The following is a 27,143-nucleotide window of genomic DNA, read 5'->3' as shown; positions in this document are numbered from 1 at the left end:
GCAGGCGCACCCACTGAGAAGGCCCTACCCCTGGGTGTTACCCGCCGGCAGTCTTTAACCGGTGGCACCCTGAGGAGACCCTTCCTGTGGGAGCGCACTGGACGAAGGGAACTTGATGCTGGCAACAGGTGTTCCCTCAAATATCCTGGACCCTCACCATTTAGGGCTTTATAGGTCATCACCAGCACCTTGAATCTCACCCGAAGGTCAACTGGAAGCCAATGCAGCTCGCGGAGTAGAGGTGTTATAATAATAATAACATAATATTCTGTGGGAAGTCACCCCACCCCCAGAGAAGGAAATATTAAAAGGGCAGAATATTACATTTCCTCAAAGGATCTTAAAGAGGCAGAAAAGCATGCCCAGTTTTTCTTAATAGTCCCAAGTCTCCCTCCTCCAAGCAGAAACCAGCTCTGTAGAAATGCCGATGTGATAATCCATTCAGGAAGGTTGGAGACCTCCAGCTAGAAGCTTAGGAAGACAAAGACACCTAAAATCTACATACCCCACCCAAACTCTAAGACAAGACATAATAGGATTTACCCACGGATGCCAAAGGGGCACACTCAGACTCAAGTCAAAGTACATGACACAAGAAATACAAAGCCTCACAGGAAAAGGAAACAACCTCAAGAGTCCCAGAGGGTATAAAAACCCAATCCCTACATGTGCTCTCTCTCTCTTTTCTTCCAGAGCCATCTTCCTGTCTGGCTCTCCTCTTCCATAAACTGCAACCTTCTTTCTAAAGCAGTCGCCATGTTGTTTATTCCCAGCTTGGACTGAACCACGATGAAGACTTTTCCTTCTATACTACTCAATTATATCAGTAAATGATAGAAAATTCAGTCCTTCATATAAAAAAAAGGAACAGGATTGCAAATGGTGTGCTACGTAAAGTCAAACAGGCATTCGCAACTCATAATGATGCAAAAGTGATAACGGGTATGCCATGATAACATCCCAGAAAGGCCACAACTACTTGCTGACACCACTCACAATTGCACACATGATCACTTGTCCCTCTTCCACAGAGGGCCATCCATGTCAGAGATCAAAATCTTTTTCTTTAGTATTCAGCCCGGGGTGGGGGGAAGACTTCTGTTCAATTTAGCTGGTGGGTTTTTGTTTCTGTTTAAAAAGCAAATGTAAAAACAAGTCAAATGTTTTCATCCTATTTTCTGGGTTTCTGTTTTCTGGGCTCTGAAGATGCTTTTAGTGTTGGGTGAAGAAAAATGAAAAAGAGGTGCTTGTTTAAATATAAGGAGAATATTAAAGAAAGAAATGGAAGTAAATAAATCAAAGCTACTTACCAGTGCCTCAGCCATAGGACCCTCCGGGGCGAATGTTCTCTACAAAGGAAATGAAGGTCAGTTATATTCTGGCAAGATAAATATCACTAAATATAATTACACCATCACGGGTATCTTCCATACTGTATATCAATTTCATGTATATTTTTCATTCAAATAGAATAGAGCTAGAAGGGACCTTGGAGGTCTTCTAGTCCAGCCCCCTACTCAAGCAGGAGAACCTCTACCATCTCAGATAAGTGACTGTCCAGTCTCTTCTTAAAAACCTCCAGTGATGGAGCACCCATGATTTCTGAAGACAAGCTGTCCCACTGGTTAATTGTGCTCACTGTTAGGAAGTTTGTCCTTAATTCCAGGTTGCTTCTCTCTTTGATCAGTTTCCAACCATTGTTTCTCGTCCTGCCCTCAGGTGCTTTGGAGAATAATTTGACCCCACGTCTTCTTTGTGGCAGCCCCTGAAATACTGGAATACTGCTGTCATGTCTACCCTATTTCTTCTTTTCTTTAGACTAGCCAAACCCAAGTCGCATAGCCGTTCTTTGTATGTTTTAGTCTCCAGGCCTTTGATCATCTTAGTTGCTCTTCTCTGAACTTTTTCCAAGGAAAAAAAATTGGGAACTGTGCCTTTGTAATCACAAATTGAATGATATCCTAAAAGACCACATATTAATAGCATTCTGAGACTGGTTATTATTGTAAGCAAAGAGTTTTCATGGTTATTTTTTCTTAAAAGGCCTATTATTCTGCAGCTTTTCTAAAGGTTTTCCGCTATTAAGCCTTTGTCCTAAGCCACAGGGAAGACCCGTGAAGCCAGAATTCTGGCAGTAGCCAAAACGATTCCCTCCTTTCTATGTTCCCAAGAGCTTAAGAGTGTCCTGCTGGGATTGTTCCTGAAATGTCTGTAGATCCTTTGAGGGGAGTGAAGTTCGAAAGGGCTGCCGTGATTACATTTAAGGAGGGTAACATAGAAGACAAAGAGCACAAGAGAAAACTTAAAGTGTTGATGTACTTACCATCAATGCACACATCGGTTTTCCATTATCAATGTCCTTAAGAATTAAAATTATACCAGGCATTACATCCTATAAAGGAAGAGGAAAGGCATTATTCTCTTTTATGGATTCTTCATAACCACTTTGTGTCAGGGTATGACATAAGCATCCGTGTGGGCCTTGCCTGGGCCAGTGCAGTCCGTTAACATACACTGGTGAGACCTTGAGGGCCAGGGAGAATATTGGTGTGAATGGCCTCATGTCATCGCCAAAGACGGATTTAGTAGCAGAAGCTTGAAATCCCATCCAAAGCTTTCATTACATCCTTTAAAGGACAAGGACAAAAAAGCTTGGTATGCCTAACATTTCCTCCTGGAGATAGTTTACAAAGTGTCTTGATCACACATACAACAAAATGAAATGAGTTAATATTAAGAAACAGAATAGAATAGAGTAGAGTAGAGTGTAGTAGAATAGAGTAGAGTAGAGTAGAGTAGAGTAGAGTAGAGTAGAGTAGAGTAGAGTAGAGTAGAGTAGAGTAGAGTAGAATAAGGAATGAATAGAATAGAATAGAATAGAATAGAGCAGAATGGAATAGAATAGAATAGAATAGAATAGAATAGAATAGAATAGAATAGAATAGAATAGAATAGAATAGAATAGAATAGAATAGAATAGAATAGAATAGAATAGAATAGAATAGAATAGAATAGAATAATAACTTTACTGTCACTTTGAACGTACACTAATCGGCATACATGAAAATGAAATTTCATGGCATACAGCTCTCAAAGCATTACCACCTCCAATATACACTACGTAAATGTGATGGGGAAAAAATAAACAAACACAGAATTATGCATGTACCCACATATGTTCTACGGCACAGAAAAAACAACAGTATATATTTCATAAGGAAAGAACACAGGATGAGCAAAGAGGCACTCACTGTGAGATCTTCAAGTTTACACTCCTTCTCCATGCATCCCTGCAGGGAAAGCAAAAAAAGTATTATTTCTATTCTGACATGACGTCAAATAGGACTTCTGGAACCAGGCTCTGCTGCATAAGATGGGTAGCTAGCCATACCATTACTATAATCTCTGCTATCTTATATGTGGATTGCATATTTCAATCAGGACGGAGCTGGAAGAGACCTGGGAGATCTTCTTGCACAACCCCCTGCTTAAGCAGGAGATCCTATACCAGGGGTCGGCAACCTCGGCTCTTTTATGACTCGTGGACTTCAACTCCCAGAATTCCTGAGCCAGCATGGCTCAGCTTGGAAACCTCTCCCTTTCCCCTCAGCATGGCTGGCTCAGGAATTCTGGGAGTTGAAGTCCACGAGTCATAAAAGAGCCGAGGTTGCCTACCCCTGTCCTATACCATTTCAGATAGGCCAGACATGTTAAACACAAGGCCCGGGGGCCGGATCCGGCCCACGCAGTGGTTTCATGTGGCCCACGAAGCCATCCTGGAAACAGGGAGGGAACGGCCCCCGCTGCCTTGGCCCTGGCCCAGAGACCCTCCTTCTGCCAGAGACCCTCAGATCTGTCCCACTCCTGCCCAGGACCCCATAGGCACCCTTGATGCAAACGATGTCATTAATCATATTATCCAATTAATTTAAAGAATCAGTTTCCCATCCGTTAGAAAACCCGCCAAGGTCTTATCTTCTTTAGTTAGAATGACCTTGAAAGGACAACCCTACTCATCCCCACTCCCAACCTTAAATTCAAACTTTTAAAGCAATACACAAGTTTAACATACGAAATGGCTACTTCTTCATCTCTTGTCAAGCAATAACATTCAATGTTAGCAGCGTTGGCAACTGCTTTTGGACCTTACAGATGACACCCACCAATAAGGGACAGAAATTCCAGGGAGAGAAAGAATTTGTCCAGGACACTCTTTCCCACTGCAAACTGTTCCTTAGAGGCGGTTTTGAAAAAACCTTATCCACGTATACAACCAAATAAAGTGGGTTTTGGTTTGGGGTTATAACACAGGGATGCTTCATTGCAGGCAAGAACTATATTACTCAAAGTAAAGAGGCAAGATGAAGAAAGAGCTACTTGCCATTAATGCCTCCATCTGTTCGTCCTTCAAAGACTCCTATAAAGAAAACAAGAATGTCAAATTCTGTTCTAATGGAATTTACCCAGATCCTTTCTATCCATACATCACTATCATCTTAGATATCGTGTACCATACATGAACTGCTGCTTTAGGAAACTTCTTATTACAAAAGGGACTGCTTAGTCTAAAAACCAATTTTGAATTAACAGTATTTAACAGAGGTTTCTTTTTTGTTTTCTTTCTCTTTTCAATGTTCTTCCACCTTCACGTAAGTATAATATGCATCGAGAATCCCAAGGAATAATGGTTGTACCCTATTCATCAGTATATGATAGCTCAGAAAATGGTAGCTTTACTGGGGGGAATAACAGCTTTTCAGAATATTGCCCTGTATATTTAAAATCTAGATTCATTGTACTTAATACACCTATAGAAGTAAGAAATCATTATGATGGAATGTTGTTGTTCTGTCTTTTCCTCCTCCAAGTAAGTTCAACTGCAAAATATATTCATTATGAAATAGGCAGACTTGTGTTTCCACTTATATGTACTCTCTTTTCAGTGTAGCCATGTGAGAAAAAAGGGGTTTATTGGAATCCCACAATAGCATCTCATTTCAATAATTCTGTAGCATTCTGTAAATGATACAGGAGTTTCAGCTCAAATTCAGAGCATTTTCGGGGGCAGTTAAAAGTCCAAAAAAGTATTTATTTATTTAGTTATATTTATATTTATAGGCCATCCTGAATCCTAAACCCTTTATTTAAGTACTGAATACAGCCCCACTCACCCCTCCCAAACTTGGGAATGGCTGGGGGCAACATTTAATTAAGAATGAGTATCATAGCTTTAATCATAAAACAAGATAACTGTCCTCCAAACTACTGTGTATAAGCTGGGTATATTTCAGTATATATAACTGTTAAATTGGGGAGCGGGGTGTGTTTGTTAGAAGAGCTGCATAGTTGTACGTAAGAAAGATATTTCACAAAGAAAAGATGGTCAAAGGGCTACTTACCATTAATATTCCTAGATTTTCCTCACCAACTGCTTTCTACAATGGAAAGAAAGAAAGAAAGAAAGAAAGAAAGAAAGAAAGAAAGAAAGAAAGAAAGAAAGAAAGAAAGAAAGAAAGAAAGAAAGAAAGAAAGAAAGAAAGATAGAAGAAAGATAGATAGAAAGAAAGAAAGAAAGAAAGAAAGAAAGAAAGAAAGAAAGAAGGTATTATCTCTATTCTCACATGAGAACATACTGTATATCACTTCTCCAACCATTTCTGCCATGTCATCTACAAGAAAAATGAATTCCTTCTTCAGATTAGAAAGGATTGGTCCTTTAATAGACATGTCTCTTGGACGAAATCTCTTCTGGGAATATGCAGTAAATGTCTCCATTTCATATGTGAACTGATGCTGGTGAATTCATGCTAATATGTTACCTGCCAATAAACACCCTAACAGGTGCATTGGCACAACATTCCAGACTTCGATATTCAGTTAAATTGTTATACACTGTTTTGTGGTTTACTGAGTTGGGAGAGTACAGATTATTTCAAATGGGTTACCTTATGGAATTCTGGGACTCATGACTCCCATGGGAATGAAATTTGGCAATTCCACACCTTCCAATTACTTCCCAGAAAACCATAGGTTGTATGGTGCAAAGGAAGAGGGGATGTGCCTATTCCTGCCCTCGTTCCCACCTCCCTCCGGCCTCTGCACCCAATCGGTTGGCAGCAAGGCCTTACAGGCTAGAGGCCATTGGCTGCTTTGGAAACAAGGCTGAAGTTTGAAATATCTTAATGGTGAGATGGAACTGGCTAGGGCACAGGTCTGCAACCTGCGGCTCCGGAGCCGCATGCGGCTCTTTCAGCCATCTCCTGCGGCTCCCAGTCCTCTGCCATGTGCAGTCCCAAAAAAAAAAGTGGGACTAAAAAAGTTCAACCAATCAATTCAAATAAGCAGGGTAGGTGCATATCTCGCCTTGGCTCCACTCTTCAGTCAAACCCTGTTCTGCACATGCGCGCATGTACGCGCATGCGCACACATTTTTTGCGGCTCCCAGTTTTTCCTTTTGTGAGGAAACCGGTTCCAAGTGGCTCTTTCACTGTTTCAGGTTGCTGACCCCTGGGCTAGGGGTATCCAGCAGTCAACAGATGAGCCTACCTGGAAGAAGGGGGCCCTTGAAACCTGCTGGAAAAGGGGATGCGGGTGTGAGTCTCCTTGTAATCTTTAGCTCCCTTTGTGGTATTTTTCTGGAGTGAAGTTTAATATGTTTTATTTAAAAATGAAAGAGCTAAATTTCTTGGCAGAATCTATGAACTGATGTTAGAGTAGAGTAGAGTAGAGTAGAGTAGAGTAGAGTAGAGTAGAGTAGAGTAGACTAGAGTAGACTAGACTAGACTAGACTAGACTAGACTAGACTAGACTAGACTAGAATACAATACAATACAATACAATACAATACAATACAATACAATACAATACAATACAATACAATACAATACAATACAGCTGAAAGGGACCTTGGAGGTCAGTTCTTTTCTTGCAAGATATCTTCCATAATTGTATATCAGTTTCATGTATATTTTTCATTTGAATAGAGCTGGAAGGGACCTTGGAGGTCTTCTAGTCCAGCCCCCCGCTTAAGCAGGAGAACCTATACCATCTCAGACAAGTGACTGTCCAGTCTCTTCTTAAAAACCTCCAGTGATGGAAGGCCTACAATTCCTGGTGGCAAGCTGTTACACTGCTTAATTGTCCTCACTGTCAGGATGTTTCTCCTCAATTCCAGGTTGCTTTTCTCTTTGATCAGTTTCCAACCATTGTTTCTCGTCCTTCCCTCTGGTGCTTTGGTGAACAACCTGCCCCCCTCTTCTTTGTGGCAGCCCCTCAAATACTGGAATACTGCTATCATGTCACCCCTATTTCTTCTTTTCTTTAGACTAGCCAAACCCAAGTCCTGAATGATCAAGGGCTAAGATTGCCCAAGGAAAAGGCATAAAATAAACAAAGAACTACTTACCACAACTTTTTCCATCATGCCTTCACTGCCATTCTACAAGGGAAAAAGAAGGGTATCAGTTTCATCCTCATTTGGAAAACTTAATAGAAGATGATCCTGTTGCAAAATTACAAATGGAGTTACAAGATCTACTAAAATTTCAAAGGCAACAATCATTAAGTAATATCCATGCTCTATTTCTTTACGGTCATAACTGTAGAAGGACGAATTAGAGTTTAATGGAGGTGAAGCACTATTTCAGTGATGGCAAACTTATGACACACGTGTCAAAGGTGACCTGCCACAAAGTTTTGGGAGACCACAATCGATTGAAACTTATTTTCAAAAGCGTGCCTGATTCTTTGCAGGGTTTTTGGAGGCTGTGGTGGTGCCCACACAAGAATGGGGTATGCTTTCACATGGCCTTCAGACCAACCATAAATTACACAAGAGAGTCCTCCAGGGCCTCAAAAAAATCATGCAAGAACAGGGACAGTTTCCCAGTGGTTTTCAGAGGCTGCAGAGGCTGAGGAAGAGCATTATCTAAGCAGGCCTTGAGCATCCTGGAGCTTCCTCAGGAAGCCTTGGGGAAAGACATGAGGTGGTCTTTGGGGTGGTGATGGTGGTGCCAGGCCTCTACTTCAGGCCAGCCTCCGAGTGCCAGTATTCATGGTAGCCCAAATGCCTCTGTAGGGAGGGAGGGGAGATTCAGAATTGTTTCTTTTTTGTTCAGGGCAGCGAGGGACATGCCAGCAGGATCAAGGTGGGTATTTTCTAAATTTTTGACAGGCCCAGCCCAAAACGCTTGCCATCCCTGGACTATTTGCTACCACAGAAGTGTTCTTTCCTAATCCAAAGAAAAAAAACCCTAAACAAACAGGGGGGGATCCCAATGATGAGGGGGGGGGGGAAATCTCATCATTAAGACTGTTATTCTATTTCATTTTTATTTTAGCTCCTAAATCAAACCTTCCTGGATTTGCCTCTGTTCAGGTCACCAACCAAAGTTATCTGAGATGTTCTGTTGATTCTCCCTCAGCAGCCTTGATTGCATGATAGCTGCCCCACTATCCATCTCTGCTCGCCTTTCCTGCTTTGGCAAAGGGAATTGCATCCCACTAAAACTATTTCTAAGGGACACAGTGGCACAGTGGGTCAGGACGCAGAGCTTGTCAATCAGAAGGTCGGCAGTATGGCGGGTCGAATCCTGAGTGCCGCATAACAGAGTGAGCGCCTGTTACTCGTCCCAGCTTCTGCCAACCTAGCAGTTTGAAAGCACATAAAAATGCAAGTAGAAAAATAGGGACCACTACGGTGGGAAGGTAACAGTGTTTCGTGCACCTTTGGTGTCTAGTCATGCCGGCCACATGACCACGGAGACGTCCTCGGACAAGCGCTGGCTCTTCGGCTTTGAAACGGAGATGAGAACCGGCCCTTAGAGTTGGAAACGACTACCACGCATGTGCGGGGGAACCTTTAACTTTACTTTTTTAAAACTATTACTGCCTCTCGGGATTCTCAGGCAGATTATTATTATTATTATTATTATTATTATTATTATTATTATTATTATTATTTATTGAATTTCTATACCACCCCTCTCCCGAAGGACTCAGGCTGGTGTACAGGCCAATTAAAATACAACATACAAAAGTTAAAAATAAAATTAAATTAATTCAGCCCTAACAAATAAATAGTTAAAAATGAACCCCAAACCCTTAGTCCAGGCCGGCCTGTTCAAATAACCAGATTTTCAGGTCACGGAGGAAAGAGCGAAGGTCGGGAGCCATCCGGAGCTCAACAGCATCCAGATGCCCACTTCACAGACCACCGGTTGAGCAATAATACAATGGAGGAACTTTTTGCAGACTATTCTGGACTGGAGGATTAATACCAATTTATGCCTCTGGAACTAGATGTGACGGTGAGCATTTTTGGAGAAAAGGCAACAAATACATTCTCCCAAAGGCGAAAAAAAAGGACAGCGGCATGATGTAACTCACTTACATTAGTCTCTGTAGTGTCATCATCCTGACCAATAAAGAGAAAGAAAACTTCATTACTCTTGCATTTCAGATATGCAGTTTATGATTACTGGTTTTTTTTCTTGAGCCATTTGCCCATTTGCAAAATGGAGAGAATTACACCATCAAAATAAGGAAGAGAAACAAAACACCTAGGTGATTTTAGGCCTAATGGAGGACTATACCTTACTCTTACGGCTTACTTAATTGCAAACTCTAAAGGAAACAAAATCCATACAATGGCATACAGATTTCTAGTGCTGATCATCATTTTGTTTCTTTTTAAATCTTGATTCTTAATCCAAATATTCCAGCACTTGCTCCAGCCTGGACTCCAACATCTGATCTGTTCTGCTTATTCTCCTTCAGCACCCTTGGCTGGAGAATAGCTACCCCATCATATGTCTCTGTTCTCCTCTCCTGCTTTGGCAAAGGGAACTGTGTCCCACAACATGTATTTCTGCCTCTCAGAATTCTCAGGCAGATATTATCTTCATGGTTCCCCTATGTTTATCAACATTACATAAAGGAATATATTACTGATTATTCTGGACTAGATGAATTACACTGACTCTTTTCTCTGAATATAAATCAGACTGTGTGCTCTTTGCAGAGGAAATGGAGCATATACATTCTTCCAAGGGGGAAAAACATCAGGATATCTAGCATGATGTAACTTACCGTAGAATCTGCATCAGCATTATCCTTGTTATCCTGAAAAGAAAACAAGAAAATTTCCTTATTATTCCATCATATGTCTCTGTTCTCCTCCTCAGAATTCTCAGGCAGATATTATCTTCATGGTTCCCCTATGTTTATCAACATGACATAAAGGAATATATTACCGATTATTCTGGACTACATAAATTACACTGACTCTTTTCTCTGAATATAAATCAGACTGTGTGCCCTTTGCAGAGGAAATGGAGCATAGGGTTAGGGCCGCAACTGGCGCACCAGGCAAACCTGGGCAAAAGCCCCCCTGGTGATGGCTCCTATATGATCTTCCAAACTGAGCCGTGAATCCAGGAGGATGTATATTCTCCTTCAGCACCCTTGGCTGGAGAATAGCTACCCCATCATATGTCTCTGTTCTCCTCTCCTGATTTGGCCAAGGGAACTGTGTCCCACAACATGTATTTCTGCCTCTCAGAATTCTCAGGCAGATATTATCTTCATGGTTCCCCTATGTTTATCAACATTACATAAAGGAATATATTACAGATTATTCTGGACTGGATAAATGACACTGACTCTTTTCTCTGAATCTAAATGAGACTGTGTGCTCTTTGCAGAGGAAATGGAGCATAGGGTTAGGGCCGCAACTGGCGCACCAGGCGAACCTGGGCAAAAGCCCCCCTGGTCACGGCTCCTATATGATCTTCCAAACTGAGCCGTGAATCCAGGAGGATGCCCAGGTTGCGAGCCCTATCAACGAGGGTAACACCTCACCCCCCAGAGTTAGCGATTGAGAAAGCTGGTACTCCTGAGATGCCAGTTCCCCTAGGTTTATCAACATTACATAAAGGAATTTATTACAGATTATTCTGGACTGGATAAATTACACTGACTCTATTCTCTGAATCTAGATCAGACTGTGTGCTCTTTGCAGAGGAAATGGAGCATATACATTCTTCTAAGCGGGGAAAATCATCAGGATATCTAGCATGATGTAACTTACCGTAGAATCTGCATCAGCATTATCCTTGTTATCCTAAAAAGAAAACAAGAAAATTTCCTTATTATTCCATCTCAGGTATGCAGTTTCAGATTAATAGTTTTCTTGTAGTCATTTGCCCATTTACAAAACAAATTCCACCATTAGCATGATGAGAAGAAGGAAGAGGATGCAATAAATAACACGTAGCGTATATATGCACATTTTAGAAACTTCGTAGTATGTTTTTTGCTAAAAGAAAATGCGATGGAAGGAATATATGTGATTTATTTGCTGGCTCTCTCTTTCAGACAGATATCTTGGGCAACTTCAAGTTTCCCTTCTTTCTTCTTAAAATTTCTGCCTCTCGGGATTCTCAGGCAGATGCCCACTTCACAGACCACCAGTTGAGCAATAACATCATACAGGAACTTTTTGCAGACTATTCTGGACTGTAGGGTTAATACCAATTTATGCCTCTGGAACTAGATGTGATAGTGAGCTTTTTTTGGAGAAAAGGCAACAAATACATTCTCCCAAAGGGGGAAAAAAAGGACAGCCTGCATGATGTAACTCACTTACATTAGTCTCTGTAGCGTCATCATCCTGACCAATAAAGAGAAAGAAAACTTCATTACTCTTGCATTTCAGATATGCAGTTTATGATTACTGGTTTGTTTGTTTTTCTTGAGCCATTTGCCCATTTGCAAAATGGAGAGAATTACACCATCAAAATAAGGAAGAGAAACAAAACACATAGGTGATTTTATGCCTAATGGAGGACTATACCTTACCCTTACGGCTTACTTAATTGCAAACCATAAAGGAAACAAAATCCATACAATGGCAGACAGATTTCTAGTGTTGATCATCATTTTGTTTCTTTTTTAATCTTGATTATTAATCCAAATATTCCAGCAGTTGCTCCAGCCTGGACTCCAACATCTGGTCTGTTCTGCTTATTCTCCTTCAGCACCTTTGGCTGGAGAATATGCTACCCCATCATATGTCTCTGTTCTCCTCTCCTGCTTTGGCAAAGGGAACTGTGTCCCACAACATGTATTTCTGCCTCTCAGAATTCTCAGGCTGATATTATCTTCATGGTTCCCCTATGTTTATCAACATTACATAAAGGAATATATTACTGATTATTCTGGACTAGATAAATTACACTGACTCTTTTCTCTGAATATAAATCAGACTGTGTACTCTTTGCAGAGGAAATGGAGCATATACATTCTTCCAAGGGGGAAAAACATCAGGATATCTAGCATGATGTAACTTACCGTAGAATCTGCATCAGCATTATCCTTGTTATCCTGAAAAGAAAACAAGAAAATTTCCTTATTATTCCATCTCAGGTATGCAGTTTCAGATTAATAGTTTTCTTGTAGTCATTTGCCCATTTACAAAACAAATTCCACCATTAGCTTGATGAGAAGAAGGAAGAGGATGCAAAAAATTTTACGTAGTGCAGATAATATGTCCATTTTAGAAACTTCGTAATTTTTTTTTTTTGCAAAAAGAAAATGCGATGGAAGGAATATATATGATTTATTTGCTGGCTCTCTCTTTCAGACAGATATCTTGGGCAACTTCAAGTTTCCCTTCTTTCCTCTTAAAATTTCTGCCTCTCGTGATTCTCAGGCAGATGCCCACTTCACAGACCACCGGTTGAGCAATAACATCATACAGGAACTTTTTGCAGACTATTCTGGACTGGAGGATAAATACCAATTTATGCCTCTGGAACTAGATGTGACGGTGAGCTTTTTTTGGAGAAAAGGCAACATATACATTCTCCCAAAGGGAAAAAAAAAGGACAGCCTGCATGATGTAACTCACTTACATTAGTCTCTGTAGTGTCATCATCCTGACCAATAAAGAGAAAGAAAACTTCATTACTCTTGCATTTCAGATATGCAGTTTATGATTACTGGTTTTTTTTCTTGAGCCATTTGCCCATTTGCAAAATGGAGAGAATTACACCATCAAAATAAGGAAGAGAAACAAAACACCTAGGTGATTTTATGCCTAATGGAGGACTATACCTTACTCTTACGGCTTACTTAATTGCAAACCATAAAGAAAACAAAATCCATACAATGGCAGAAAGATTTCTAGTGCTAATCATCATTTTCTTTCTTTTTAATCTTGATTCTTAATCCAAATATTCCAGCAGTTGCTCCAACCTAGACTCCAAAATCTGATATGTTCTGTTTATTCTCCTTCAGCACCCTTGGCTGGAGAATAGTTACCCCATCATATGTCTCTGTTCTCCTCTCCTGATTTGGCCGAGGGAACTGTGTCCCACAACATGTATTTCTGCATCTCAGAATTCTCAGGCAGATATTATCTTCATGGTTTACTTATTTATTTAATTAGTTTTATATACCGCCCTATTCCCGAAGGACTCAGGGCAGTTTACGGGGCAAAATTCAAAAGACAATATAAAAGTTGAAATAGAAATAGAATTAAAATGAATTAAATTAATAATAGCCCAACAAATTAAAACAAAGTTTAAAAACCTAAAACCCCTCAGTCCAGGCCAAATAGATCAAAGAGCCAAGTTTTCAGGTCCAGGTGAAACGAACGAAGGTCGGGGGTGGTCCGTAGTTCCACAGGCAGATCATTCCATAGGGCAGGCACGTCCACAGAGAACGCCCTCCCTCTGGGGATCACCCACCAGCACTCCCTGATCGGCGGCACCCTAAGGAGGCCCTCCCTATGGGAGCGCAGAGGACGATGGGAAGTTGATGCTGGCAGCAGGTGCTCCCTAAGACAATCCAGGCCCATGCCATTTAGGGCTTTATAGGTCATCACCAGCACCTTGAATCTCACCCAGAGGGCAACTGGAAGCCAATGCAGCTCATGGAGAAAAGGCATTACACGGGAGTATCGGGAGACTCGCATCACTACGCACGCCACTGCATTCTGCACCAGCTGAACCCTCCGAGTGGTCCTCAAGGGCAGCCCCATGTAGAGAGCGTTTCAGTAGTCTAACCAGGAGGTCACGAGTGCATGAGTGACTGTGCATAGGGCTTCTCGGTCCAGATAGGGCCGCAACTGGTACAGCAGGCGCACCTGGGCAAAAGCCGCCCTGGTCACAGCTTGTATATGAACTTCCAAACTGAGCTGTGAATCCAGGAGGATGCCCAAGTTGCGAGCCCTATCAACAGGGGTAACACCTCACCCCCCATAGTTAGAGATGGACAAAGCTGGTTCTCCCGAGATCCCAGTTCCCCTAAGTTTATCAACATGACATAAAGGAATATATTACAGATTATTCTGGACTGGATAAATTACACTGACTCTTTTCTCTGAATCTAAATCAGACTGGGTGCTCTTTGCAGAAGAAATGGAGCATATACATTCTTCTAAGCGGGAAAAAACATCAGAAAATCTAGCATGATGTAACTTACCGTAGAATCTACATCGGCATTATACTTGTTATCCTGAAAAGAAAACAGGAAAATTTCCTTATTATTCCATCTCAGGTATGCAGTTTCAGATTACTAGTTTTCTTGTAGTCATTTGCCCATTTACAAAACAAATTCCACCATTAGCTTGCTGAGAAGAAGGAAGAGGATGCAATAAGTTTCACGTAGCATAGATATGCACATTTTAGAAACTTTGTAATTTTTTTTTGCTAAAAGAAAATGCGATGGAAGGAATATATGTGATTTATTTGCTGGCTCTCTCTTTCAGTCAGATATCTTGATTTCTAGTGTTCATCATGATTTTGTTTCTTTTTAAATCTTGATTCTTAATCCAAATATTCCAGCAGTTGCTCCAGCCTGGACTCCAACATCTGATCTGTTCTGCTTATTCTCCTTCAGCACCCTTGGCTGGAGAATAGCTACCCCATCATATGTCTCTGTTCTCCTCTCCTGCTTTGGCAAAGGGTACTGTGTCCCACAACATGTATTTCTGTATCTCAGAATTCTCAGGCAGATATTATCTTCATGGTTCCCCTAAGTTTATCAACATTACATAAAGGAATATATTACTGATTATTCTGGACTAGATGAATTACACTGACTCTTTTCTCTGAATCTAAATCAGACTGTGTGCTCTTTGCAGAGGAAATGGAGCATATACATTCTTCTAAGCGGGGAAAAAACATCAGGATATCTAGCATGATGTAACTTACCGTAGAATCTGCATCAGCATTATCCTTGTTATCCTAAAAAGAAAACAAGAAAATTTCCTTATTATTCCATCTCAGGTATGCAGTTTCAGATTAATAGTTTTCTTGTAGTCATTTGCCCATTTACAAAACAAATTCCACCATTAGCATGATGAGAAGAAGGAAGAGGATGCAATAAATTTCACGTACAGTAGATATGCACATTTTAGAAACTTAATATATATATTTTTTTGCTAAAAGAAAATGTGATATGTGATATCTTGCTCCAGCCTGGACTCCAACATCTGATATGTTCTGTTTAATCTCCTTCAGCACCCTTGGCTGGAGAATAGCTACCCCCATCATATGTCTCTGTTCTCCTCTCCTGCTTTGGCAAAGGGAACTGTGTCCCACAACATGTATTTCTGTATCTCAGAATTCTCAGGCAGATATTATCTTCATGGTTCCCTTATATTTATCAACATTACATAAAGGAATATATTACAGATTATTCTGGACTGGATAAATTACACTGACTCTTTTCTCTGAATATAAATCAGAATGTGTGCTCTTTGCAGAGGAAATGGAGCATATGCATTCTTCCAAGGGGGGAAAACACCAGGATATCTAGCATGATGTAACTTACCGTAGAATCTGCATCAGCATTATTCTTAGTATCCTGAAAAGAAAACAAGAAAATTTCCTTATTATTCCTTCTCAGGTATGCAGTTTCAGATTACTAGTTTTCTTGTAGTCATTTGCCCATTTACAAAACAAATTCCACCATTAGCATCATGAGAAGAAGGAAGAGGATGCAATAAGTTTCACGTAGCGTAGATATGTCCATTTTAGAAACTTCGTAATTTTTTTTTTTTTGCTAAAAGAAAATGCGATAGAAGGAATATATGTGATTTATTTGCTGGCTCTCTCTTTCAGACAGATATCTTGGGCAACTTCAAGTTTCCCTTCTTTCTTCTTAAAATTTCTGCCTCTCGGGATTCTCAGGCAGATGCCCACTTCACAGACCACCGGTTGAGCAATAACATCATACAGGAACTTTTTGCAGACTATTCTGGACTGAAGGATTACGGTAATACCAATTTTTCCATCTGTAACTATATGTGACGGTGAGCTTTTTTTGGAGAAAAGGTAACAAATACATTCTCCCAAAGGGAAAAAAAAAGGACAGCCTGCATGATGTAACTCACTTACATTAGTCTCTGTAGCGTCATCATCCTGACCAAAAAAGAGAAAGAAAACTTCATTACTCTTGCATTTCAGATATGCAGTTTATGATTACTGGTTTTTTTTCTTGAGCCATTTGCCCATTTGCAAAATGGAGAGAATTACACCATCAAAATAAGGAAGAGAAACAAAACACCTAGGTGATTTTATGTCTAATGGAGGACTATACCTTACTCTTACGGCTTACTTAATTGCAAACTCTAAAGGAAACAAAATCCATACAATGGCAGACAGATTTCTAGTGTTCATCATGATTTTGTTTCTTTTTAAATCTTGATTCTTAATCCAAATATTCCAGCAGTTGCTCCAGCCTGGACTCCAACATCTGATATGTTCTGTTTAATCTCCTTCAGCACCCTTGGCTGGAGAATAGCTACCCCCATCATATGTCTCTGTTCTCCTCTCCTGCTTTGGCAAAGGGAACTGTGTCCCACAACATGTATTTCTGTATCTCAGAATTCTCAGGCAGATATTATCTTCATGGTTCCCCTATGTTTATCAACATTACATAAAGGAATATATTACAGATTATTCTGGACTGGATAAATTATACTGACTCTTTTCTCTGAATCTAAATCAGACTGGGTGCTCTTTGCAGAGGAAATGGAGCATATACATTCTTCTAAGCGGGGGAAAACATCAGGATATCTAGCATGATGTAACTTACCGTAGAATCTACATCAGCATTATCCTTGTTATCCTAAAAAGAAAACAGGAAAATTTCCTTATTATTCCATCTCAGGTATGCAGTTTCAGATTATTAGTTTTCTTGTAGCCATTTGCCCATTTACAAAACAAATTCCACCATTAGCTTGATGAGAAGAAGGAAGAGGATGCAATAAATTTCATGTAGCGCAGATATGTCCATTTTAGAAACTTCGTAATATTTTTTTTGCTAAAAGAAAATGCGATGGAAGGAATATATGTGATTTATTTGCTGTCTCTCTCTTTCAGACAGATATCTTGGGCAACTTCAAGTTTCCCTTCTTTCTTCTTAAAATTTCTGCCTCTCGTGATTCTCAGGCAGATGCCCACTTCACAGACCACCGGTTGAGCAATAATACAATGGAGGAACTTTTTTCAGACTATTCTGGACTGGAGGATTAATACCAATTTATGCCTCTGTAACTAGATGTGACGGTGAGCTTTTTTTGGAGAAAAGGCAACATATACATTCTCCCAAAGGGAAAAAAAAAAGGACAGCCTGCATGATGTAACTCACTTACATTAGTCTCTGTACCATCATTATCCTGACCAAAAAAGAGAAAGAAAACTTCATTACTCTTGCTTTTCACATATGCAGTTTATGATTACTGTTGGTTTTTTTTCTTGATCCATTTGCCCATTTGCAAAATGGAGAGAATTACACCATCAAAATAAGGAAGACAAACAAAACACCTAGGTGATTTTATGCCTAATGGAGGACTATACCTTACTCTTACGGCTTACTTAATTGCAAACCATAAAGGAAACAAAATCCATACAATGGCAGACAGATTTCTAGTGCTGATCATCATTTTGTTTCTTTTCTAATCTTGATTCTTAATCCAAATATTCCAGCAGTTGCTCCAGCCTGGACTCCAACATCTAATATGTTCTGCTTATTCTCCTTCAGCACCCTTGGCTGGAGAATAGCTACCCCATCATATGTCTCTGTTCTCCTCTCCTGCTTTGGCCAAGGGAACTGTGTCCCACAACATGTATTTCTGCCTCTCAGAATTCTCAGGCAGACATTATCTTCATGGTTCCCCTATGTTTATCAACATGACATAAAGGAATATATTACTGATTATTCTGGACTAGATAAATTGCACTGACTCTTTTCTCTGAATATAAATCAGACTGTGTGCTCTTTGCAGAGGAAATGGAGCATAGGGTTAGGGCCCAAACTGGCGCACCAGGCGAACCTGGGCAAAAGCCCCCCTGGTGATGGCTCCTATATGATCTTCCAAACTGAGCCGTGAATCCAGGAGGATGCCCAGGTTGCGAGCGCTATCAACCAGGGGTAACACCTCACCTCCCAGAGTTAGAGATGGACAAAGCTGGTTCTCCCGAGATCCCAGTTCCCCTAGGTTTATCAACATTACATAAAGGAATTTATTACAGATTATTCTGGACTGGATAAATTATACTGACTCTTTTCTCTGAATCTAAATCAGACTGGGTGCTCTTTGCAGAGGAAATGGAGCATATACATTCTTCTAAGCGGGGGAAAACATCAGGATATCTAGCATGATGTAACTTACCGTAGAATCTACATCAGCATTATCCTTGTTATCCTAAAAAGAAAACAGGAAAATTTCCTTATTATTCCATCTCAGGTATGCAGTTTCAGATTATTAGTTTTCTTGTAGCCATTTGCCCATTTACAAAACAAATTCCACCATTAGCTTGATGAGAAGAAGGAAGAGGATGCAATAAATTTCATGTAGCGCAGATATGTCCATTTTAGAAACTTCGTAATATTTTTTTTGCTAAAAGAAAATGCGATGGAAGGAATATATGTGATTTATTTGCTGTCTCTCTCTTTCAGACAGATATCTTGGGCAACTTCAAGTTTCCCTTCTTTCTTCTTAAAATTTCTGCCTCTCGTGATTCTCAGGCAGATGCCCACTTCACAGACCACCGGTTGAGCAATAATACAATGGAGGAACTTTTTTCAGACTATTCTGGACTGGAGGATTAATACCAATTTATGCCTCTGTAACTAGATGTGACGGTGAGCTTTTTTTGGAGAAAAGGCAACATATACATTCTCCCAAAGGGAAAAAAAAAAGGACAGCCTGCATGATGTAACTCACTTACATTAGTCTCTGTACCATCATTATCCTGACCAAAAAAGAGAAAGAAAACTTCATTACTCTTGCTTTTCACATATGCAGTTTATGATTACTGTTGGTTTTTTTTCTTGATCCATTTGCCCATTTGCAAAATGGAGAGAATTACACCATCAAAATAAGGAAGAGAAACAAAACACCTAGGTGATTTTATGCCTAATGGAGGACTATACCTTACTCTTACGGCTTACTTAATTGCAAACCATAAAGGAAACAAAATCCATACAATGGCAGACAGATTTCTAGTGCTGATCATCATTTTGTTTCTTTTCTAATCTTGATTCTTAATCCAAATATTCCAGCAGTTGCTCCAGCCTGGACTCCAACATCTAATATGTTCTGCTTATTCTCCTTCAGCACCCTTGGCTGGAGAATAGCTACCCCATCATATGTCTCTGTTCTCCTCTCCTGCTTTGGCCAAGGGAACTGTGTCCCACAACATGTATTTCTGCCTCTCAGAATTCTCAGGCAGACATTATCTTCATGGTTCCCCTATGTTTATCAACATGACATAAAGGAATATATTACTGATTATTCTGGACTAGATAAATTGCACTGACTCTTTTCTCTGAATATAAATCAGACTGTGTGCTCTTTGCAGAGGAAATGGAGCATAGGGTTAGGGCCCAAACTGGCGCACCAGGCGAACCTGGGCAAAAGCCCCCCTGGTGATGGCTCCTATATGATCTTCCAAACTGAGCCGTGAATCCAGGAGGATGCCCAGGTTGCGAGCGCTATCAACCAGGGGTAACACCTCACCTCCCAGAGTTAGAGATGGACAAAGCTGGTTCTCCCGAGATCCCAGTTCCCCTAGGTTTATCAACATTACATAAAGGAATTTATTACAGATTATTCTGGACTGGATAAATTATACTGACTCTTTTCTCTGAATCTAAATCAGACTGGGTGCTCTTTGCAGAGGAAATGGAGCATATACATTCTTCTAAGCGGGGGAAAACATCAGGATATCTAGCATGATGTAACTTACCGTAGAATCTACATCAGCATTATCCTTGTTATCCTAAAAAGAAAACAGGAAAATTTCCTTATTATTCCATCTCAGGTATGCAGTTTCAGATTATTAGTTTTCTTGTAGCCATTTGCCCATTTACAAAACAAATTCCACCATTAGCTTGATGAGAAGAAGGAAGAGGATGCAATAAATTTCATGTAGCGCAGATATGTCCATTTTAGAAACTTCGTAATATTTTTTTTGCTAAAAGAAAATGCGATGGAAGGAATATATGTGATTTATTTGCTGTCTCTCTCTTTCAGACAGATATCTTGGGCAACTTCAAGTTTCCCTTCTTTCTTCTTAAAATTTCTGCCTCTCGTGATTCTCAGGCAGATGCCCACTTCACAGACCACCGGTTGAGCAATAATACAATGGAGGAACTTTTTTCAGACTATTCTGGACTGGAGGATTAATACCAATTTATGCCTCTGTAACTAGATGTGACGGTGAGCTTTTTTTGGAGAAAAGGCAACATATACATTCTCCCAAAGGGAAAAAAAAAGGACAGCCTGCATGATGTAACTCACTTACATTAGTCTCTGTACCATCATTATCCTGACCAAAAAAGAGAAAGAAAACTTCATTACTCTTGCTTTTCACATATGCAGTTTATGATTACTGTTGGTTTTTTTTCTTGATCCATTTGCCCATTTGCAAAATGGAGAGAATTACACCATCAAAATAAGGAAGAGAAACAAAACACCTAGGTGATTTTATGCCTAATGGAGGACTATAGCTTACCCTTACATCTTACTTAATTGCAAACCATAAAGGAAATAAAATCCATACAATGGCAGACAGATTTCTAGTGCTAATCATCATTTTGTTTCTCTTCTAATCTTGATTCTTAATCCAAATATTCCAGCACTTGCTCCAGCCTGGACTCCAACATCTAATATGTTCTACTTATTCTCCTTCAGCACCCTTGGCTGGAGATTAGCTACCCCATCATATGTCTCTGTTCTCCTCTCCTTATTTGGCCAAGGGAACTGTGTCCCACAACATGTATTTCTGCCTCTCAGAATTCTCAGGCAGATATTATCTTCATGGTTCCCCTATGTTTATCAACATTACATAAAGGAATATACGGTATTACAGATTATTCTGGACTGGATAAATTACACTGACTCTATTCTCTGAATCTAGATCAGACTGTGTGCTCTTTGCAGAGGAAATGGAGCATATACATTCTTCCAAGGGGTAAAAACATCAGGATATCTAGCATGATGTAACTTACCGTAGAATCTGCATCAGTATTATCCTTGTTATCCTGAAAAGAAAACAAGAAAATTTCCTTATTATTCCATCTCAGGTATGCAGTTTCAGATTAATAGTTTTCTTGTAGTCATTTGCCCATTTACAAAACAAATTCCACCATTAGCATGATGAGAAGAAGGAAGAGGATGCAATAAATTTCACGTAGCGTAGATATGCACATTTTGGAAACTTTGTATGTTATTTTAATTTTTTTTTGCTAAAAATGAAAATGCGTTAGAAGGAATATATGTGATTTATTTGCTGGCTCTCTCTTTCAGTCAGATATCTTGGGCAACTTCAAGTTTCCCTTCTTTCTTCTTAAAATATGCCTGCCACAGAAAATCTTTCTGATGCAAAAATCTTGTAAATATTGGATCAAAAGGAATGTTGTATGCCTGTAACTTGGTATGCCTTCATTCAGATGTGTCCTGGCCTATAAATGCAGAAGACATTTAATACTGATATGCCCCTTGTGAAACAATGTTCATCAGAACAGATATTTCTATCTGTGCTTCAATCCAGTGAGATGGATAAACACCTCAGAAACCTGACACTGACTTGGATTTGGGTCAGGCACTGAAATTATGACTAGTTAGGCAATCCCTAGTGCCCATGATCCAGCAAAGGGGTTATCCAAGTCTTCTTCACCTCATTCCTTCTCCTTTTTCCTGTTTTCTCCAGTATGGATTTTTCATCTCCTTTGACCAACATCTACATGCATTTACATATTGTTATAGATAATCTTTAATTTAGACTCCAGCTAGAATTTAAGAGATGTAGTCCTTAAGCAAGCCATCACATTACCAGACCAATTTTATGACCGTTTAATTGCAGTCATTAAATGAAGCTTCCCCCATTGGCTTTGCTTCTCAAAAGATAGCTGGGAAGTTTGCAAATCATGATTATATGACCTCACGATGCTGCAACCGTCGTAAGTACGAGACGGTTGCCAAGTACCCAAACTGAATCAGATGACCATGGATATGGTGCGGTGACTGTAACTTTCAGAATGGATGGTAGGTCATTCTTTAAAGCATTGTTGTAGCTTCTAATCGTTGTTATACAAATGATCATAAATGGAGGATTTTCTATATGCATGGGTCAAACATATGTCAAGACATCGTAGGTGGTTGAAATATTCCTCTCCTTCTTTAACTTAAGATTTCTCTTTTCCGTTGAAGATTGGCATCTTATTAGCCAAAAGTCAATGAAATCAATTTTTATTCATGTCAAACTCTTCCTATGCCTTGCATAGTTAAAATTTATTTTCAATTAGAGAAATTTTCAGCCTTCTGTATTGGTCCAACTCAGCAGGTCCAACAAGAGGTTATCTCTTATTCTCATGCTTATGTGAATGCTGAGAAAGGTAATAGGATACCAACCTGAATTCAGAACTTCTGATACACTTGAATTCCTGATGATTAAAACACTAAGTACTCAAAGCTCTCTGCCCAATTTTTTAATCCCTTCATGAAGAAATATGTCAATTAAAACATGGGGACAAGCTCCACAAAATCCTTACTCACTTCATCTGCAGAACCCCAGCCAAAAGGCTATTGCAAGCCACAAAAATTAGCCTTACCGTCTGTGTAGAAAGTGTAAAAGTCAACACAAAGATTAAAAGGAGACGCATGTTGCTCATCAACTCTCCTGCTCCTTGCTGTTCTTCTAAGTGACCTTATTCAGCTCCACTGCCATGTTTTAATATCTTAATCTGCAAGCTTCATTGCACAAACCCAATACCTCTATTGTTGCATGATTTACAAGGAAGTATGGAGCTTCCATTGCATCATGCACTTATTCCATCATCCATGTTCAAATCGAAGCTAAAAGGCAGAAGTTGTCTCTCTGCCCACAGTAAAGTTCTAACATAATGGAAGAAGTACTCAAACCCTTTTTCTAAGAAGTATCTGAGATGAGCTGCATAGATCCAGATAATCCACTTAAATGGCAGCATCGATTTGGAATTGGTCCAGGGATTGTCCATTGTTAAAGCCAGATCTAGTACTCTTCCATTTTATAGCATGCATTTCTTTGGGATCTTCTTTCTGGTGGCAACTTAAGTGGGGAATCCTCTCCCATCTGGCTAGAAATCAGGAGAAAATGTTCTCTCAAAGCTCTCTACAGAAAATGATAAAGAATAGTTATATTGACCACCAACAGGCATTTCTTAGTCCCAAATAAGATGAAGCTAGTCATGTAGTCTTTGTAGTAGTTACAGCAATTGAAAATACCCTGTAGGGATATGCATTGGCTTAAAATAGAGAAATCCTCCTCAGTCTTGGATGTGGAAGTCATACAAAATGCATACATATGGGCAGTGGTGGGATTCAAATAGGGGAACAAACAGTTCTCTGTGTGGACGCCGGTTCCGGAAGTCCATTCTGGGCCTGGGCAACAAAAAAATTAGCCACCGGTTCTGCCGAAGTGGTGCGAACTGGCTGAATCCCACCACTGCATACAGTATGGACCACGACTTAATGTAATATTTGCATTTTTCTGCTCTGAGACTTTAAGGGACTGTACGACTGTATGACTGTACGATTCTGATAAACAGTGAGAAGCATTTCACCTACTTCAGCTCAACTGGGGGTGCCTTCATAGCGTTTTCCATAGTGAAGAATACATGGTTGAACTGTAAGGTTCTTGACATTCTTTGAGCCTGTTATTCTTCTTATATATGTTTCATCACCTTCTAGCCCTATTATTCTATCTTCTGTCATTCTGTGCTCTAAAATAGTTCACCCAGATCCCAACCCAAAAACCTAATTAGGAGAGCTTCAACAATGCAGCCTACACTCTGAGCTTCTTGTAGCTGTTACCCTCAGCAAAGGCCAGTTTGTTAGAAAGCTTTAGGTATGCAATTATTGTTTTGGATTAAAACATAAAAGACAATATTAATTGTCAGAATATTAATTTGCTAATAGGGACAAGTGCCTGGATCACCATACCCCTATTTCTCTAATTCTGCCTTATACTTTTTCCTATGGGGACAAGGTCTAATCTAGGCTCCCCTTCAGAAAAAAAAAATCTTCCAAAAGATAAGGACTTTCACAACACCCTACTTGTGCTTTGTGTCTTGTGCCAAAATCTTAGTTGTGATCCAAAAGTCTTTATGTAAGCATGCCGCTCTTTCCATCAAATGTTTTTTTTTAATAGTTCTTTAACAAAGGTTAGGTCACTTTTGCAAACAAGAAGATAATTCCTATTGAAACACTTCCAAGAGTAGCAAAAGTCCTTTCAATGGGCATCAGTGTGATGACCTTAATAGATTGGTTTGATAAAAGGTAAGGGGGCGGCACAAAAGATTGTCTAATTCTGACAACACCACCAAGATAAAGGTGAGTGGCCTTACGAGTCCCATGATGTGTTTACAGATGCTGTAATCTTTTCCAACAGAGCACATATAGTTCTCAAAATGGCATTAAACCAGAATTTGGAAAAAAAAAAAAGAAAAAAAAAGCTGCACTGGGTAAATGGAAGGAAAAGAAGGAGTTTCAGTCTTGTTGCCCCTTTTTAAAATTGATTACTTTAGAATTGACATGATGTATTCATCGTAGGCAACCTGCCTTCACTTGTGGCATCTCTGACAACAGCACTTGCAAACCCGTCAAGGCCACATCATTATTATCAGCAATACCAACACCCTCTCACTCCTCCAGATTCCATATGACAATATGACAAAAGAGCCTTGGTGGAGCAGTGGGCTAATGCCTCCTTAAGTAACACCAGCTGCCTGCAATTAGTGCAGGTTCGCGTCCCACCAGGCTCAAGGTTGACTCAGCCTTCCATCCTTCCCAGGTAGGTAAAATGAGGACCCAGATAAGCTGGGGGGCAATAAGCTGACTTTGTAATAATGCCCCTTGGGGGCCCCCAAAAGCCCTAATAAGCAGGCATAGACATAGAATGAAGGCTACTGCTAAGCTTGTAAGCCGCCCTGAGTCTTCGGAGAAGGGCGGGATATAAATGGAATAATATATATATATATATATATATATATGTAGATCTAGAGTCTCGGGTTTCTTCCCGCGTTCCTTTCATCTTCAGAAAGTTGTGGCGACGTTTCGACGAAATCCCATCCGTCATCATCAGGCCGGAGTGTTCCTCCTGCTGCTTCCAGGAGCAATGATGACGGATGGGATTTCGTCGAAACGTCGCCACAACTTTCTGAAGATGAAAGGAACGCGGGAAGAAACCCGAGACTCTAGATCTACACATACAGACACCCGCGAGAATCTACGAAAACAAATATATATATTAAATTATATATATATAATTTAGGTAAGAGCAACGTGTAGATTTTTCAGGTCTAGAAGCTTTCTTAATTGTTAAAAGGCTGCCTTATCTAGTGGTGACCTGAACTGGCATGATGGTGAAGGTGACCATATCTGATGGCCTTTACTTATCAAACAGTCTTTTATTCAACCTCTTCCTGCTTTGACAATAAGGCCAGGTTTGAAGTCACTGAACCATGCCAGATGAATTATACACAACTTACAAAACCAATAGCGTCAAGAAAACTTCAGGATTTGGAAGAGCAAAGAATGGGGGAGAGAGAGAAAAAAAAAGTTGTTCCATCCGTTGTTTTTGTTTTTTTATTGTTTGTTTAGTTTTGTGCTAGCATTTGGACATTGGGTAAGAGGGCACCCATCCATTTAGTGTATTGGGCTTAGTTATTAAGTTGGACTGTGCCAAAGCTTTCAAGAGGGCTTCATGTTGAGGCCTGTAACTTCATGTGGAAATCTTTCCAAGTGTCTTCAGAGAGCAACGGGCACACCCTCCTCTAAAAAATTGTGTATCAATAGCCAAAAAACGGTTTCTACCTGTGTGCACTGTAACTTCTGGCCCTTGCCATCATTTATTGGAAGAATCAAGAAATGCTTTTCTGCTAGAATTGCTGGATAAAATCCCAGGATGGTGGAAACTACCTTCCAAAAACAAATTGTGACATCTCTGCATCTCAACCAAGTCAACCTTATTATGGGTGAAACAAGTGGTTCAAGTGAAATTGCATCCCCCACATACACTCTTCTTTACTGGCTTGATAATGAAATGAAAAACTTCTTAGCTAAGGTTTGACTTACTTTAAATTAATATATGGTATTTGATTCAATTCAACATCAGCTTTCTACATATTGGCACAAGCAACCTTGAAATCATCTCTGCTTATTTTTTCATTCCATTTTTCTTGTCTTCGTCTTTGAATCAGATGTTGACCTCATTTCAGTAGCAATGTAATGGCCACTATTTCCAGGTGTGAACATTGCTCATATTTACAGATAGTGGGAGTGGCAGGGATGGAGGAATGTCAGGTTGGTCTCCAGACTCCCCATGTCAGCCTTTGCAGCAGAAGTACAAAGTTACGCCAAAGATATCTGGGAAATGCAAGGCTTAGCAAAATTGCTAAAATATTCTCTGTTACTCCCTTCCCTGGAATCTTTTTCTTTGGGCATCTCTTACAATAGAAAAGGGGCATGGAGTTTAAATGCACAAATACCATTCCACACACAGTCGTTCAAATGGCTTTTTTTTTCTTGTTAAACTCATCGTAGATTTTGATTTTGATGAATCAACACTTAGTGGTACAAGATCTGT

The 27,143-nt window shown here is 39.9% G+C and overlaps 1 protein-coding gene across 48 annotated transcripts in view; it reads right to left on the bottom strand.

Annotated features, from left to right (window-relative positions):
- Positions 1-23,253, bottom strand: part of LOC310644477 (uncharacterized protein) — a 44,064-nt gene extending 20,811 nt beyond the window's left edge. For 19 of the 48 annotated variants that reach the window (XM_083369520.1, XM_083369477.1, XM_083369521.1 and 16 more), the window contains exons 1-18: positions 23,131-23,196; positions 21,529-21,561; positions 20,823-20,846; positions 20,265-20,297; positions 19,245-19,301; positions 18,686-18,718; positions 17,666-17,689; positions 17,107-17,139; positions 15,841-15,873; positions 11,090-11,122; positions 10,090-10,122; positions 9,392-9,415; positions 7,406-7,438; positions 5,400-5,435; positions 4,382-4,417; positions 3,252-3,290; positions 2,324-2,392; positions 1,311-1,349 (exon numbers count right to left, since the gene is read on the bottom strand). In XM_083369520.1, coding sequence (XP_083225646.1) covers positions 1,311-1,349; positions 2,324-2,392; positions 3,252-3,290; positions 4,382-4,417; positions 5,400-5,435; positions 7,406-7,438; positions 9,392-9,415; positions 10,090-10,122; positions 11,090-11,122; positions 15,841-15,873; positions 17,107-17,139; positions 17,666-17,689; positions 18,686-18,718; positions 19,245-19,301; positions 20,265-20,297; positions 20,823-20,846; positions 21,529-21,561; positions 23,131-23,190 — 672 coding nt within the window. In that variant the 5' untranslated portion in view covers positions 23,191-23,196. Of the gene's footprint in view, positions 1-1,310; positions 1,350-2,323; positions 2,393-3,251; positions 3,291-4,381; positions 4,418-5,399; positions 5,436-7,405; positions 7,439-9,391; positions 9,416-10,089; positions 10,123-11,089; positions 11,123-11,647; positions 11,672-12,351; positions 12,385-14,487; positions 14,521-15,218; positions 15,252-15,840; positions 15,874-17,106; positions 17,140-17,665; positions 17,690-18,685; positions 18,719-19,244; positions 19,302-20,264; positions 20,298-20,822; positions 20,847-21,528; positions 21,562-23,130 lie in introns of all 48 variants that reach the window. The other 29 variants (XM_083369522.1, XM_083369523.1, XM_083369483.1 and 26 more) reach the window with 29 other exon arrangements.
- Positions 23,254-27,143: the final 3,890 nt, after the last annotated feature.

The sequence above is a fragment of the Vipera ursinii genome (assembly GCF_947247035.1).
Source record: "Vipera ursinii genome assembly, chromosome: 9".
Lineage (NCBI taxonomy): Eukaryota > Metazoa > Chordata > Lepidosauria > Squamata > Viperidae > Vipera > Vipera ursinii.
Note: the sequence above shows the minus strand (reverse complement) of the source record. Positions and strands in the feature narration are given on the sequence as shown.